A 17,790-nucleotide genomic window follows, 5' to 3' on the forward strand; every position below is an offset into this window, starting at 1 on the left:
GACAAACTAAAATGGTTTTTTTAACTTTGAAGATATTGCTCTCTTTTCTAATTTGAGTCTACAACCCTATATATACAAACATACAAACCTTGCACATGAACACTTAGCTTATGTAATGATATTCATTAATAAAAATGATGGTTTTAAATGTGTGCTATATTGTGGAACACCATAATGTCTGCAGAGTTGGAAACTTTGTTCAACGGAAAGTATTTAGAAACGAAATGGGAGCTGCACAATCCCCACTGGATATTTTTACAGATGATGTGAGTAGTTTACTCATATAGGGGACAAACAGTCGATACTAGTAAGTGTGTGAGAGAGAGAGAGAGAGAGAGAGAGAGAGAGAGAGAGAGAGAGAGAGAGAGAGACCCACCTGTTAAGGACATTCTGACATTGGAAGCACTGGCCATCTTAATAATTTTATAGTGCAAGTAATTTTTCTTTTGATACAGTGAAATATAGCACAATAAAAATTATGTATCATATAATTTGCAAATCTTATGTTTTTTCTTGAGAGTTGTTATTGGTTTAACCATTACATGACTTCAAATACACAAGTTGTTTTGTTGCAGAACACATCTGTCATAGGTGGAAGCAAATGTATGTGTGAGAGATAAACAACTTTAATAACTTCAATGTATGTATTTCAGTCAGAATACACAAAAATAACATTTTATATACAATAGTCCCTTTGAGTTCGGCATAATTACACACAAAAGACAAGCCATTGAATGTATCATGAGCATCTGCACATATGAAATGATAGAAAAAGATGCACATTATTTGAGAGGGAAATGGAATGGGGGAGGGGGCTAAACACACAAAAATTAGTGATTTGTAAAATTCAGGCAATAAGTAATTAATCTGCAAATTCTTTCATACATAATGCCTTCATCACAGCTTAAATAAATCTCCCATTTAAAGTACCAAAATTTCAACTGAATGAAGGAGATTCACAGATTTATCTATCCACACTACATTTAAACAAATATCAGTTTATTTTGTCAACACTGCCAGTGTTATCAGCGTATATATTTTTTAAAGAGCTTAACAATGACAGATTTGACCATTGTTGAACAGCAAATGTACAACAAATCACACCAGTGCAGGAACATGCTCTTCATTCGTAATACAAATTCAATACCAGCTCGACAAAAATGAGTTAATCTCTGTAAAACTACCTTTAAGATTACATTTTTCATAGTAACTCCAAAGATATGTGGTAGGATGCAAACGGAGTCTTAAAATATTTTAGCATGTAGCAAAGTACAGTCAATTTTAACTGTTTGGACCTAATTTCCAGTGATGTTATCTGGAAAGAATTCACTTGTGTGAAACAAGTTAAGTAGCAAACATTCCTTGAATTGCAAATCTAAAATCAGTCATTTCCATTGCACTTTACATTTCTTCACAGCCTGATACAGGCACTCTCGGACGGATCCAATATACTTTTAGCTATATAACAATACTTTAACACATTTAAATCATTTACAAACATTAACAAAAATAATGTGGAAAGAAACAGCATAAGTGTTAGATATTTACATTTTCAAAATATTCACTTATTTTGATTTAAGCATTAACTGTTATCCACAACTACATGGCTGTTTTGAAAATATGCCTTTGTCATAACAATTCTGCAGAAAAGATTTTCAGTAGCTGCTACCTCCTTTGTTCAAAGGAACTATCATATGCATTATATTGATAATGTTTTGTTAAGCAAGTCTGGATAATAATTTGTGTTAACAGTGCCAGACTTAGTAACAAAAATGGCAATGGTATCAGATTAATGTTTATTTTAATCTGATCATTACCTGCACATAGTAGTGAGACCCTGGGATTTAGCTTTACATAATGTGTGTTTCAATGTAAGTTCTACCCAGTACACACTAGTCTGGTATATCTGTTTGCATGCATGATGTTTTGCATAATGCAGATTTCAGGATAAAACAACAGTTATTCAAACAAGAATTGCTATACATTGTAAATCAACATATTCACTTTCGATACTGGGTGTTCCAGCACTTTAATGCCTTATCACCTTGCAAACACCTACTTCTGTTTTGTCTTGAGAGCACAAACTGCACCACAACAACTTGACATTGACACATTTTCAGTTGCATTCCATTCCTCTCTATTCCCACATTCCAACTTCAGTGTGTTTTGACTTCCAGCAGCTGAGGATAATTTTCCACAATGTTCAGCAATATTCCATCAATATATGTTCGTAGCTGTGCATTGACTTCCTGCTGCTCTTTCAGTGCTGTCCTCATCTGTAAATAGAAAAATCACAATTTCTATATAAAACAGTCTTGCATCTTCGAGTCTGACAGCTTAGTATCAATTCCAAGTAAGCTAGTTACAACTTGCAGTTAGTACTAAATAAACCAAAAATCCTATAACCTAAATTCCAAGTATGTCTTTTCTTATGCTGTGGAAATAGCATAATGTCTGGTAACATAATTTAACTGGTGAATCTTAATGGTTTGATTTATGGCACACCATAGCTGTTTTTGAGTGAAAAATGAAACACCATGTTGTTTGGGACCAATTATCTTTCTGTTTGATAATTAATGATTACTGTAGGTGCAATGAAATGACCACCACACCTTCAGAATCTTATAAAGTTTCTCAGTACAACACAGCTTGTCACTGAGTTTGTATTGTTGAACTAAGTCATTTCTCTTTATTACAAATAGCTGGGATGCTGACTGAACATCAATGTTGTTGAAGTACTGGGTGTATTTGGCACTAATTTGTCAAAAGTGTCCAAAATTTACTTTTTCACTTGAAATATACACTCCTGGAAATGGAAAAAAGAACACATTGACACCGGTGTGTCAGACCCACCATACTTGCTCCGGACACTGCGAGAGGGCTGTACAAGCAATGATCACACGCACGGCACAGCGGACACACCAGGAACCGCGGTGTTGGCCGTCGAATGGCGCTAGCTGCGCAGCATTTGTGCACCGCTGCCGTCAGTGTCAGGCAGTTTGCCGTGGCATACGGAGCTCCATCGCAGTCTTTAACACTGGTAGCATGCCGCGACAGCGTGGACGTGAACCGTATGTGCAGTTGACGGACTTTGAGCGAGGGCGTATAGTGGGCATGCGGGAGGCCGGGTGGACGTACCGCCGAATTGCTCAACACGTGGGGCGTGAGGTCTCCACAGTACATCGATGTTGTCGCCAGTGGTCGGCGGAAGGTGCACGTGCCCGTCGACCTGGGACCGGACCGCAGCGACGCACGGATGCACGCCAAGACCGTAGGATCCTACCCAGTGCCGTAGGGGACCGCACCGCCACTTCCCAGCAAATTAGGGACACTGTTGCTCCTGGGGTATCGGCGAGGACCATTCGCAACCGTCTCCATGAAGCTGGGCTACGGTCCCGCACACCGTTAGGCCGTCTTCCGCTCACGCCCCAACATCGTGCAGCCCGCCTCCAGTGGTGTCGCGACAGGCGTGAATGGAGGGACGAATGGAGACGTGTCGTCTTCAGCGATGAGAGTCGCTTCTGCCTTGGTGCCAATGATGGTCGTATGCGTGTTTGGCGCCGTGCAGGTGAGCGCCACAATCAGGACTGCATACGACCGAGGCACACAGGGCCAACACCCGGCATCATGGTGTGGGGAGCGATCTCCTACACTGGCCGTACACCACTGGTGATCGTCGAGGGGACACTGAATAGTGCACGGTACATCCAAACCGTCATCGAACCCATCGTTCTACCATTCCTAGACCGGAAAGGGAACTTGCTGTTCCAACAGGACAATGCACGTCCGCATGTATCCCGTGCCACCCAACGTGCTCTAGAAGGTGTAAGTTAACTACCCTGGCCAGCAAGATCTCCGGATCTGTCCCCCATTGAGCATGTTTGGGACTGGATGAAGCGTCGTCTCACGCGGTCTGCACGTCCAGCACGAACGCTGGTCCAACTGAGGCGCCAGGTGGAAATGGCATGGCAAGCCGTTCCACAGGACTACATCCAGCATCTCTACGATCGTCTCCATGGGAGAATAGCAGCCTGCATTGCTGCGAAAGGTGGAGATACACTGTACTAGTGCCGACATTGTGCATGCTCTGTTGCCTGTGCCTATGTGCCTGTGGTTCTGTCAGTGTGATCATGTGATGTATCTGACCCCAGGAATGTGTCAATAAAGTTTCCCCTTCCTGGGACAATGAATTCACGGTGTTCTTTTTTCAATTTCCAGGAGTGTAGATCAGTAATGTACAGCTCCCATGAATATGAACACTTTTTGTCAGGGTGGCTGGCATCTCTCATCTTCCCCTTTTCCTTTTTTATAGCCAAGAATCTTTGTATCACAGTGTGATATAGTACACTCCAGGTTTAATTCTGGACTTAAGTCATCAATGCATGGTCAAAAATACCTGTGGACACAGTTTCTCTGTTTACAGACACATTGTCATGCTATCTTAAACAAGTGGTGGCCAGAATGGAATACCACTAATAACTGATGGTCTTGCGTGCATCAAAATTACATCATCCATTCATTATCTGTAGGAGTACAGTATCTATTTATACAATAATATAACATTTTAAGAGTACTGTGGTATGTTCAATCACACCCCTGAAATCTTACACGAACCTGCTAGCTATCATATGTGTGGATACACACTAAATGTTATGAAGAGAACGGATAACAGGTTAAAGAACAACATAATCTGAAAAATGTCTTCCATCAAGAAATGCAACATTATCGAGACCCCAAATCCTATTAGGAAGCCAAAATTTTGTGAACCTACTAAAGGAGTTATTCTCAATCATGCAATTCCTCCCCCCACCTTTTTGCTGGTGATTACAACATTTCTATTTCTTTAACTTTTGTCCACAAAGTAATTTGTTAATATGATTGTAAGTATTCATGAACCTCTCAGCAATATATACCACTTGCTAATAAAATTGTGTACTATACACACACAGTTATTACTGTATGGTTTCCTAACTCTGAAGTAACTAAATTATTCCTGCAAATAAAACACAATGTTTGCATTTCTTATTCACCAAATACTGAGTTCTTTACTACTTGCTCCAGTGTGTGTACCTGCTCCAAGAGAATTTGTAAAGCATGAATGTATTACTGTGAATGAACCAGAAACAGTGCCAGCTACTGTGATAAATATTGGAATGAATAAATTTTATTTTAATAGAACATAACCATCACAAAGAGTCATTAACAACCATTTATTTACACTGCTCCATTACTACTACAAGCATCTAGAAACATTCCCGGCCAGCACTTACACCTTAATTGTGTATGCAATATTTCTCTGCATCCCCAAGAAGGTTTTCGTGGTGTAACCATTTTCAAATTAATTATGGCTTTCTCCTTAATGTACTTTCATGTCAAAGAAAAATCTGAAACCACTTTATATATATATATATATATATATATATATATATATATATATATATATATATATATATATATATATAATGGAAGGAAACATTCCACGTGGGAAAAATTATATATAAAAACAAAGATGAGGTGACTTACCGAACAAAAGCGCTGGCAGGTCGATAGACAACCAAACAAACACAAACACACACACAAAATTCAAGCTTTCGCAACAAACTGTTGCCTCATCAGGAAAGAGGGAAGGAGAGGGGAAGACGAAAGGAAGTGGGTTTTAAGGGAGAGGGTAAGGAGTCATTCCAATCCCGGGAGCGGAAAGACTTACCTTAGGGGGAAAAAAGGACAGGTATACACTCGCACACACGCACATATCCATCCACACATACAGACACAAGCAGACATATTTAAAGACAAAGAGTTTGGGCAGAGATGTCAGTCGAGGCAGAAGTGTAGAGGCAAAGAAGTTGTTGAAAGACAGGTGAGGTATGAGTGGCCGCCACTCATACCTCACCTGTCTTTCAACAACTTCTTTGCCTCTACACTTCTGCCTCGACTGACATCTCTGCCCAAACTCTTTGTCTTTAAATATGTCTGCTTGTGTCTGTATGTGTGGATGGATATGTGCGTGTGTGCGAGTGTATACCTGTCCTTTTTTCCCCCTAAGGTAAGTCTTTCCGCTCCCGGGATTGGAATGACTCCTTACCCTCTCCCTTAAAACCCACTTCCTTTCGTCTTCCCCTCTCCTTCCCTCTTTCCTGATGAGGCAACAGTTTGTTGCGAAAGCTTGAATTTTGTGTGTGTGTTTGTGTTTGTTTGGTTGTCTATCGACCTGCCAGCGCTTTTGTTCGGTAAGTCACCTCATCTTTGTTTTTATATATATATATATACACACACACACACACACACACACACACACACACACACACACACACACACACACACCCTTTCAGAAAGCTAATATAAACTTAACAGTTCACAAAATTTAGTTGAATGAAATAAATCACTTAATACAAGATTCAGAGACTCCATTCATGCTTAACACTCATTCATTAAACAGTTAGCCATGCATGATAAGTGATTAATCAGTTCTACAGTACATAATTAATACTGATAAATTGCCACAGCAGAAACAAAAGTGAAATTTACTTCTTGTAGTGGCAGGAATATCTCAGGTATTTTGACTGTGCATTAAGAATAATTGCTGTAAGTGTTTATTTAGATAATCATTAAGCAAGAGCACAGCTCACTGTCAGCCACATTCAAAGGATGTGTCCACATGTGAAAATTTGCCCTCATGCTTGACATGGCTGCTGAGTTTTGTACTAAGTCTGGTGCCTTTTGCTATTAATCAGTATATGAATTACAACAAACATGGTCTATGATATAATGGTAAACATAATTAAATAAACTTTGAAAAATAAAAACAAGTGCACTGTAAAAAGTTTAGTCTTCTTTGACAACAATGAAGTATACGACTCAATTTGCTCAGATTTCCATGCTCACTAGGTTATGTAACTAAGAGGAAATAGTACAACACTGCACTCTACAGCGGAGTGTGCGCTGATATGAAACTTCCTGGCAGATTAAAACTGTGTGCCGGACCAAGACTCGAACTCGCGACCTTTGCCTTTCGCGGGCAAGTGCTTTACCATCTGAGCCAAGTATACTCCGGTGTAGAGTGAAAATTTCATTCTGGAAACATCCCCCAGACTGTGGCTAAGCCATGTCTCCGCAATACCCTTTCTTTCAGGAGTGCTAGTTCTGCAAGGTTTGCAGGAGAGCTCCTGTAAAATTTCGAAGGTAGGAGACGAGGTACTGGCGGAATTAAAGCTGTGAGGATGGGGCGTGAGTCGTGCTTGGGTAGCTCAGTTGGTAGAGCACTTGCCCGCGAAAGGCAAAGGTCCCGAGTTAGAGTCTCAGTCTGGCACGCGGTTTTAATCTGCCAGGAAGTTTCTTTTTCATGTAATTATTGAACATTGTTGTTTCCATTTACAGCTATCAATTTATTTCACAGTCTTTAAGTGGAAACAACCATGTTTAATCAGGGCAACATTTTACCCTCCTCAGGGACTGTTGCCTTATCATTGTAGAGGTGGTTTGTGCACTCTACTCTGACCGAGAGAGCTATGCTGGCGTGAGCTTATGCTCCTGGAAGGGCCACCCAAGCCAGGTAGGTCTTTTGGTAAGATAATGAGCAGTCCACAACAGAAGGTGGGGGAGGGGGAGGAGGTGGCGGCTCCTGAGCATAGGAAAGCCAGCCTCCTAGAGGAGACAACTTGATGAAAAAAGGGAAGGACACCCTACAAAATCTGGAACCATAGCTGTATAGAAAGCAAACATCTACGGGAGACAACCTCAAAAGAAAAACAGGTGTGCTGGGACACTTAAAAGTGGCAGCCCCACCACATAGCTATCTTGCTTACAGGCCAGTATCCTGGAACAGGCGACTTATTACATTACTCAGGTTCTCCAGAAAAAAAAAGAAGCTGGATGGATAAACTGAAGACAACCTTGACATGTAACAGGAACAAAGAATTTGGAATAGACAGTGTATTCTAATTGGCTACCTGGGATGCCCAGAGTTTCAAATATAAAGAAGTAGAACTAGAAAATAAACTAAATTCACAAGATATTGATGTGTCCATCATACAGAAACCAAAACAAAAGATTCCTCAACAATAAACAGGCATGACATAGTTTACAGTGGAGTCCTTCAATGGGCCTATATTGAAATTGCTGTTCTGTGGAAGAAGGCTTTAATAAATAAATTATTTACGACTAAAGGAGATGACTCACTGAAAAGCAGAAGTGCTGGGTCGTCGATAGATATACAAACAAAAGGTACAGAGCTTGGCTTGCTTTCCGAATGCACTTCCTTTATTTCAAGCTTGTAGGAGAAAGAAAAAAAAAAACACACACACACACACACACACACACACACACACACACACACACACACACACACTATTGGGTGGGGATCAGAGCAGGGGGGGGGGGGGGGGGCGGGCAGCGAGCTGCCTTAGGTTTAGGCCAGGTTATGGGAGTGAAGGATGTGCTCTACGGATAGCTCCCACCTGCAAAGCTCAGAAAGCTGGTGGTGGTGGGGAGGATCCAGGACCGAAATGTAGGTACTATTGGTCATTAGTGAGTTTGATTTGGACCGAGGTGTGGATGGAGTCATCCGAGAAAAGGAGAGATTGTCATTTACGAAGGTGGCACAATAAGTGGAGGAGGACCAGATGAAGAAGATGAGAGAGAAGGTGAGATTGTGGAGGAATGAGGATAAGTGACCTGACCTTGGGCCCAGATTATAAAGATGTCATCAATAAACCCGAACCAGACCAGGGGTTTGGCATTTTGGGAACCAAAGAATGTTCCCTCTGTCAATTAGAATGTACAGCCACCACCAAAATGTTGCCAAAAAAAAAAAGGTGGACCACTCATGGCACAATATGCGAGATTTCAATAGCTGCTTTACAGCCTTACAATCCCTGCCACCTGGATCCTCCGCTACCGCTACCACCACCACCACCACCACCACCACCACCACTTTTTCTGAATTCCATACATGGAAGTTATCCTTACAGCATATCCTTCACTCCCATAACCTTCCTTGCCTAAACCTAAGGTAACTCGCTGCCTATCCACCCCCACCCATTAGAGTGTGAGCGTGTGTGCGCGCGCTGGCCGGCCCCCACACCCCGCTCCAGTACACTCACTGTAAGCCACTAAAAAGCTGCAGTTGACTGGGCACAATGTAGGGAGACAGGTGTGTGCATGTGAATGAGTAAGAGTGAGTGTGTGAGTGCTTGTGCGCATGTTTTTTGTACAAGCTTGAAAAAGAAAGCACATTCTGAAAGCTAGCTAAGCTCTGTACTTTTTGTTTGCTTACCTATCAATGACCCAGCACTTCTGCGTTTCAGTGAGACTTCTCCTTTATTCCTAAATAATTCTTAATTCTCAACTAGAAATTTCTGTACATTATTACTTTAAAAAACAAAATACACTGTTACACCTTTATCAATGAATGGGCAATTGAATGAATAGGCAATTGTGGCCAGAATAAAGACAGCAAAAGGTTATTGACTGGTAATAGGAGGATATGCCAAAGAAGAGGAATGGGATGATGAGTCTGAAGACTTCTATGATGTGTTACAAAGAACCTTATATAAAATAAACAAAAATGATTACCTAATAATAGTTGGTGATTTAAATGCAAGGGTGGGTAACACCTATGTGACATATGTTATCAAAGGGGGAAAAAATAATATAAATGATCATGGATATAGATTGGTGTTCTCATTAAACAATGTGCTGAAGATAAACAGATACACAAATATACCTCCTGATCAGTTACAGTCTCTACAAATAAGACAACTTGGTCTTTAGTGCAAGGCACAAGGGTATTCAGATACCCAAATATATCTTTGGGGGGGGGGGGGGGGGGGGCTGAGGGAACTCCATGAACACCAAATGTCAAAATCATTAAAATTTAAATAAACAGATTAATTTATTTTCAAGAAGTTTATTATGAACAGCCACAGTTAGGAGAGAGGAAATGGAGGATATATAAAATATCGGGAGGAGTCCATTGAGTTAGTACTGTTGCCACTCAGAGAATCACTACACACAATGTCGAGCACCGTACCTACAGTACTTTATAAACTACCCTGATCAATTAACCCCATGCATTACATGTGTTACCTATCTACCTCACAAAAAATGGCATGAAATCTGAAAATTTCTTTATGTGGATGCACGCACACACTCTCCCAGAATGGCTAAAATGTTTTAAGTTACTGCAAATTCGTAAAATTCTCTTCCCACATAAACCCAGCGAAATATCTCATCTAGTATTAATAGCTGAAAACATTTATATTGCCTGTTATTTGTTGCCTTGTGGTCACCGTACTACACGTCACCAAGCTACTTTTATTGAGAATTCTGTTGTGTCATAAATTTACAATCATATAATAAGTAAATTTTTTGCTTAAACACTATTCCAACACTGTGTCATACTATTTCCATTATCCCAATATTGTCCACAACACCAAAGTTAATGTATTGTTCAAATTAAATCTATTTGTTTCTTTAAAGTTCACGGAGGGTAGGTAATAAAATATGAACAATCTAAAAGAGTGCGTTCCGATTTCTTCACCAAGAAAGCTTAACAGCTCCACATTCTAAAGAACAACGCTGACTGAACAATCGAGACTAGAATTATAGGTGTGTCATGCTTTAATTTTTAAATTTTACTTACTGTGTGTTACTTTATCGCTACTTATTTTAAAATTACATATATTTTCAGATGCAACACAAATTTTGTGTCTTTAACATATGAGGAAAAAATTTTGTGTCTTTAACATATGAGGAAATAATTAATTCAATGAGACACCTTTTGTTAGTATGCCACCACGATCACGTCACATACATTATTTACTAATCGATTATTGAACATCTCCATGCAGTCTACCACCTGATGTGAATAATATTTGAGAACTATTAAAAACATTGTCAAAACCAAAGTGAATGCAATAAGCAGCATGCACTTTAAGAAGTTTGACAGCCAAATCACAAAGTACGAAGTATGCTTAAATAATAAAATACATTTGAAGAACCACACCATACCAATTTTTTTCCATAAGAGTGGGCCATACCTGTTCTAAAGAGAGGTTGTCCGAAGCGTCAGCATTTAGCTGTGGAAATAAAAACAACATTGAAAGCAGAATGCAGTAGAAAGCAAAACCCAATCACCTCATGTGCAAACAAACTACAAGCTATAATTCTTTTATTTATACTTTCAGAAACAAAAAATTGTGATATTTCTTGTGATAACCCTGACTTAGAATAACTTGTTAAAAAGTTGCCAAGACAACTACTTATTCACAAATACAGTACTATTAATTGTAGGAGCAGTTCTAAAAGCTGGTGTCAGAAAAAGGGGACAAACAGTGAGATATTCAGTCCTATAGCTTCCTAAATTGGAAACAGAAGAAAAATAATCATAATACTGTTATGGGAAAGGACAGTTCTTCCTATTTTCAGCAAGCTCTTAACACAAGTAAGTATTTATAATACATGAAGACATCATCTGTAACACTAACAGATTAATCACAATGTAAGTCTGAGCATAGATAGATAGATGACATCTGGACTGTCTTTCGGGGTGTTATTAGACCAAAAATTCTTTCATCCAGAGGATAAAAGAAGACAATTAATTTACCTCATTATGCGATTCTTTGGTATGAAAAATGTGATCGATAGGCAGACCCATCTCATTTAACTACAATGGTAACAAGAATCAGGTAGCCATAGCAGAAAATGAAATAAGTTTCATCATTTAAATAGTGGTTTTAGCAAGAGCATAGTGGAATCACTGTCTCAAGAAATGTCTTGTGTATAACCAAGCAAATACAATTGTGTTGAGAAACGAGGCATGTTTCACTCAAAATATCTAATGAATGTAACGCCACTGACCTACTTTTTTATACCGCCACCAGAGTCAGCAGCATATTTAATTAAACTGTGCTACCAATCAAATTACTATTTTTTGTCCATAGTAACTTCTGGAAAAACATGTGGATCTCTTCCTTCTCTAAATTGATTTATCAGTTTGTTTTCCATTACAAAATAGTTTGGATACGTGTTTTTACACAGTTGATAGCTGTATCTTCTGATTAACGTTAATGAGGACTTTCGTGTCTCGCACACACCACGACTGACACTCACTACCGCACTCTACGAAACAAGTTGTGGAAGCAGTGCAAATTAGTATAGTGAAGCAACAGTAATTATTTTTCATAGGATTTATTTTCTACCGTTTCACCAACAACAAAGCAGTGAGTCTGTGAAGGAAAGGAACTGCAGAATTAACTGTTCTAGACTCCAGAAACTTCTGATTAGGTGGAACAAGATCATAATAAACTTAGTTAATATTATGAGCCAAATTCTCTTATTAAAATCAGAGGTGAATCCAGAAGTGGGGAGGTTGCCATGTGGATGCAGCCCTACCCTCCCACTACTGAACTACATCTGTTTCTTCTTAATCTCGAACAAAATACAGGGTAGTTACAAATAAAATTTTGCTACTTCAGCCAGTGTTGGCAGAAAACTGTTTCTCATAAGGGTACCCAACTTTATGTGAATGATTTACAGAATGTGCACTGCAGGATTTCCATCATTAGCAGTGTTAGTATCATGACTTGCTGTTAAGCACTGGTACTGGTATGGCGACAGAGTTGAAACATAAGCATCAGTGTGCATAACTGCTGCAGACCTTCAATATGGGCCTGGGCAAGGTGACCAGGGCCTTACTTGTAAAGGTGTTTTAATAAAACAGCAGCAATAGTGCTGCTGCTTTTTGAGAGTATCAAAACACTGAAGGAATGCGGGAGGTGCTCTTTCTGCTTTGAGAGCGAAGAACACGATTCAGAAATATGAATTAACTGGCAATCTGGGAATTGCTCCTGGTAGAGGCTGCTGGCCCACTGCACCACAAATTGTTGACGATACCATTGCTTTGGCTGAGAATGCTGGATGCAATGTGCGATCTTCAAGCACTGCATCAGCTGTGTCACACTAGCTGAAAGTTTCATTTGTCCACCATTTGAAAAGTCTTTACACATACTGTAAAATGATAGCTCTAGTGTGGTTCCAGGCTGTCATGATGCAGATTGTAACAGAGCAACGTTCATAACCTGGAGCATAAACACTGTATGCAACTGACAAATGTTAGCCTCTCATATGGAAATTAAAATGTGTGTGTTTCAATGGTTTATGAGTTATTTCTCCTCCACATGTCCTTACGAATGTATCCATAAAGTTTCCTATGAGTGTGCCTTTTTCGTGGGAGCATTCTCAAGTAGTGAAAGTTTAATTATTGTAACCATCTTGTTTATAAGTTAAGAAAACATCTGTGTTTATTATAGAGAATTTGGAGGTAGCACAACCATGCAAAATTTCTATGAGTTCACCCTCTTCCAGATGAAAATCCTTAATTCAGTTCTCGTTAAAATGTAATTGTATGAATTATATATACAATTAAGATTCATAGCAGACCTTGACAGTAGTGGAAACCTCTAGATATAGATGCTGATGATCCTGTCATGAGTGAGCCCTTAAGAACACTTTTCTTTCCACACAATATATTTTGAGTTCAAACATAATATCGTACTTCAAATAAATAGGCCTCCCCATGTGGGTTACGAAAACATCTGCCATGTGAAACCCAACTTGCACTTTTGTGACACGACACCCTGCAAGCAATGGATCAAAGCATTTGAGTAAATGCAGAATTCCTTAACTTCCAAAAAGCATGTGACACTGAACTGAACCAATGTTATTAACAAAAGTACAATTATATGTGGTATCAAACAAAATCTGTTAGATAATCCATGTTTCTTGGTAGGGAGAGCACAGCATGTTGTCTTTGATGGAAATTTATCGACAGACATCTCAAGAAAATGGTTAGTGAGGATTATACAACAATCCTTTATGTATCACTCCTGTAGTGATCGCAAAGGTAAGATCAGCCTAATTATAATACAGACATGCTTTTAAGCAACACGCTTCTGCATTCCATAGGCGAATGGAGTGAGAATACTTTCTTACATGTGGTACAATGTTATACATTTCACAGAGGTCTGCAAAGTATAGATGTAAATATAGAGAGGTAGGTGCCTTACTTCTCTTTTAATTTCTTATTTTATTTAGAACATCAGTATGTAAAGCAACTGCCAATAGTGCTCCATTAGGTTTGGCCCTGTTTGAGATCATCCATATTTACCTTCCACTAATTTAAAAATCAGCTCACCCCAGCTATTTACAGAGGGACCCATGGTTTAACACAGAATTCAACCCACAACTAACTGCATTTTTCATAAACAGAAACCAGTGTTATGGTTCAAACTCGGGAGGAGGGGAACCATGAGGTCAGCAGCACACTATTCATCTCAGACAGAATATTTTAGTTTATCATCAACCGAGTCATTAACACAGTAACACTGACCGGTTCCTTGTGATATACCTTGCTCTGAAAACCAGAAGCTTAAAACTTATAATTTCACTGTCAACTTAATACATAATTCAGTGACAGTAGGTATTTTTTCTGTCTATATAGTATCTTAAATTAGCCTTCTATTCCTGTGTTTGTAATCAACACATTCCTTTCCCACCCCCTTGACACTATCATTCTATCCCTGTTGTCGCTCTGTGGTTGAAAATACAGTCTTAACTGTTTCTGCTGTAACACAATATTGTGAAACTTCCAGCAACAAACATGCAAAAACACACATCTAATAGGAAGATACCATCATATTCTGAAACCCTAAGCTCTATACCCATTCCTTTTTCAATAAGTACCCAAGAAACCCGTGCACTGAGAACAGGACATGTTAACTGCATTTGTGAAAACCCAAAACAAGGGTGCAGATTGGAAGGACAGATCTTCGTACCTCATCCTGCGACATGGCTTCCAGTTCTGCTGCGAGACTGTTTCCCGCACCAGCACCATTTGTGAGAAGGGTTCTACCCTCTTCGAGGCTTCGTGTCAGCATCTGAGCCTGCAGTTCTTCATTGCTTTCCTGCAGACCTGAGAATTTAAATGTAAAAACAAGTCAAACATTGTAACTAGGCACATTAAAGCAACGTACTGGCTTGGAAAGTTCATTATGATCTGACTTTACCAGTAACTAAGAGAAACTGCACGTTAGTCATGTAGAAGTAGTGGTGAGTCTCAGACAGGCAAATGAAAAGACTGCTTAAGCAGGCTCTTCATTGTGCCTGTCAGCGATTCGTTTCCTTCTCTATGTTGTGAGTAGCAATCTGTCCTTTTCAAAATATTACTGTTATTCCATCTTTGACTTTTCATTGTTAGAAACTACTTGTTAAATGTCTAAATCTTAAACAGACTTTCATCATAGCAGTCCAGTTCTATAAACTGCTGTTAAAACTGCAGTATTTAAAAAACAGTTTAACCACTTTGTATTGTCAGTTTAACCTGTTCACATAACAATTTTTTCAAAATTATGTTGAAAATAATATTTTTATTAATGAAATACATCCAATTGTGAATGACATTACATGTAGACATATAAAGACAGCTTTTAAAGCTCAAAATAATGAGTTACGAAGTTTTGAAGATCACCAATAATAAAATCCCGTGCAGTGGACTTCGCCTAAAATATCCTGAAACTAGAAACATTTTTTTAGTTTCTGTGTAGCTATGAAGTCTAACCATGTATTTCAGAATGGTTTCTTATGAACATAAATCTTTGAGGAGCTGGCTGGAGCACAGTGGATGTATTTTTCTCTTATCACTGTCAAGCACTTTTTGCTCAACTGATGAACTGTCACAACTTTCAGTCCCTAGTGAAGTAACATCACATTTTTCTTCACTTTCTGAACCACTAAATTCAGTGTAAAACTCAAGATCATTATAACAAATCTTTTTTGAAAGCAACAATACAGGGTTGAAACTGAAAGCAAGTGTTTTGTTGTCAAGCATCCAAAGCTGCACACAGTAAAGAAGATACCTAGTGGTAACCACCTCAACCAAAATGTGACAGCCAGGCCACAAATAATGGGCCAGATGCTGCCCATCAGCCAAAAACTAGACTATCAGTACTGAAATGGATATAAGGGAGGTTTTTTTTAAAAAAAGGTCTGTCCTTAACTTGCCCGAATTTACTCGGGATTTTAAGTTTCTGTCAAAATAATAAAAATGAGATAACTTGGGATTCTAAGTTACTGGGTTAATAATATAATATAGCTGCACTAATTTTTTGGTTTGTTACTACCTAGAGACTTGTATAACATACTCAAACAACCCATGAAACACAGCTCACTTTTATTTTGTTGTCGCAGTACAGAGAGTTCAGCTTGCAATTCACACAACTGCTGTGCGAGTTCTTCTTCTTGCTGAGAATGGCTCAGACTCCTGGATGTATCTCCCATCTCCGACCTCTCAAGCTGTTCTTGTCTGAGCATTTCCAATTCGCGGCTTAGTTCCTCAACAACCTGAAAATTCAAGCAAACATTTTTAGATATGCTGCTTTCTAACATGGAAGTTTCCAAAGGAAGCATATAATGTCCGAAATTGCACAGGAAAAATGTCCTTCCTTTTCTTTCTTAAAAAGCCTGTCACCACTTACAACACTCAGGCAATGAAACATGAAATGCCAGGTACACAGCTGAAATTACTACAGTAAAATTATTTAAAAAATTGTGCTATGTGGTCATTTTGTGGACCCCAAACATATATTCCTGATAAAGAACATTAATGTTGTCTTCATACCTAGTCTGAAACAAGATTCTGTGGAGTTAGTGCCGAAGTCGCATGTACACATACTGCTGCAACAGACTGATATTGCCATGCAGTATTTTTCTTATTTGACTTACGGAAAACATTGTTTTATTTCAGAAAATAAAATATAATTTTTAAATAGAACGCCAAAACACTTTTATAACATTTTTCCCAGAATGAGATTTAAGTTCCATCTGACTAAAGATTTTATTACTGGATTCCACCCACCAAAACCATTTTTTGTTGTCCAAGTCAAACTTTATAGGTAAATATTAGATAGACCACCCCCTCTTGAGTATAGGTTGTTCCAATTTTGCTCATACTGAACTGCTGAAATGTGAGCTGTGGCTTGGGCTAATCCTTCTGAATTTGTGCTCAGTGTCAAGTACTGAACTAATGCTATTGGTTCACAATGTATGACCAAAAAGATTTTCATTTTATGGTCAAAGCAAGTACCGACACCATATTTCAGGATCCCAACAGGATTAAGAAAAGTTGCGTGTGGGTGTTTTTTCCTAAATCTTTACTCACTGACTGCAAATTCAGGTCAAAGAACTGAAAAGCCAGTCAATGGAAACAGTGACTAAATACATACTTACTGCAAAAAAAGCTAGGACTTTTTGGTTAACTAATAATGTCTATGAACCCTCTGCCATAAAAAATGTGATGAGAACACCACACACACACACACACACACACACACACACACACACACACACACACACACACACACACACCTGTGCGTTGGCGTGGCTCTCGCGTGCTGCTTCCTCACGCAGCCGGCGCTCAGCTTCCTGCAAGCGCTCTGCATCTTCCCTCAGTGCAGACATGGCACACTGTGCCTCAGCCAGCTGCTCCTCCATGTCCTGCTTCTCGTTTCGGAGGCGGTCCGTCTGGGCTCGCAGTCGCGTCACCTCCTCACGTAGGCTGGCTGCCTCCAACTCCAGTGTCTGCAGCCTACACAACGCATGAGCAAATGTATAACTTAACAAGGACAAAGAAAGATGGGTGTTTTTCTGCAACAGTGAGTGACAAAGTGAGCAACAACTACGTAAGAAGCAACTGAGAACATTAAAGAAGAGACCACTAACATTATTTTCAAAGTA

General features: G+C 39.3%; 1 protein-coding gene across 5 annotated transcripts in view; it reads right to left on the reverse strand.

The window, feature by feature from the left end:
* Window positions 1–630: 630 nt before the first annotated feature.
* Window positions 631–17,790, reverse strand: part of LOC124790108 (rab11 family-interacting protein 4) — a 965,431-nt gene continuing 948,271 nt past the window's right edge. For 4 of the 5 annotated variants that reach the window (XM_047257680.1, XM_047257677.1, XM_047257681.1 and 1 more), the window contains 5 exons: window positions 17,422–17,641; window positions 16,227–16,398; window positions 14,835–14,971; window positions 11,040–11,078; window positions 631–2,276 (listed from right to left, as the gene is read on the reverse strand). In XM_047257680.1, the coding sequence (XP_047113636.1) occupies window positions 2,157–2,276; window positions 11,040–11,078; window positions 14,835–14,971; window positions 16,227–16,398; window positions 17,422–17,641 (688 nt within the window). In that variant the 3' untranslated portion in view covers window positions 631–2,156. The remainder of the gene's footprint in view (window positions 2,277–11,039; window positions 11,079–14,834; window positions 14,972–16,226; window positions 16,399–17,421; window positions 17,642–17,790) is intronic. The other variant, XM_047257679.1, reaches the window with a different exon arrangement.

Source organism: Schistocerca piceifrons, chromosome 3, assembly GCF_021461385.2.
Source record: "Schistocerca piceifrons isolate TAMUIC-IGC-003096 chromosome 3, iqSchPice1.1, whole genome shotgun sequence".
Taxonomy (NCBI): Eukaryota; Metazoa; Arthropoda; class Insecta; order Orthoptera; family Acrididae; genus Schistocerca; species Schistocerca piceifrons.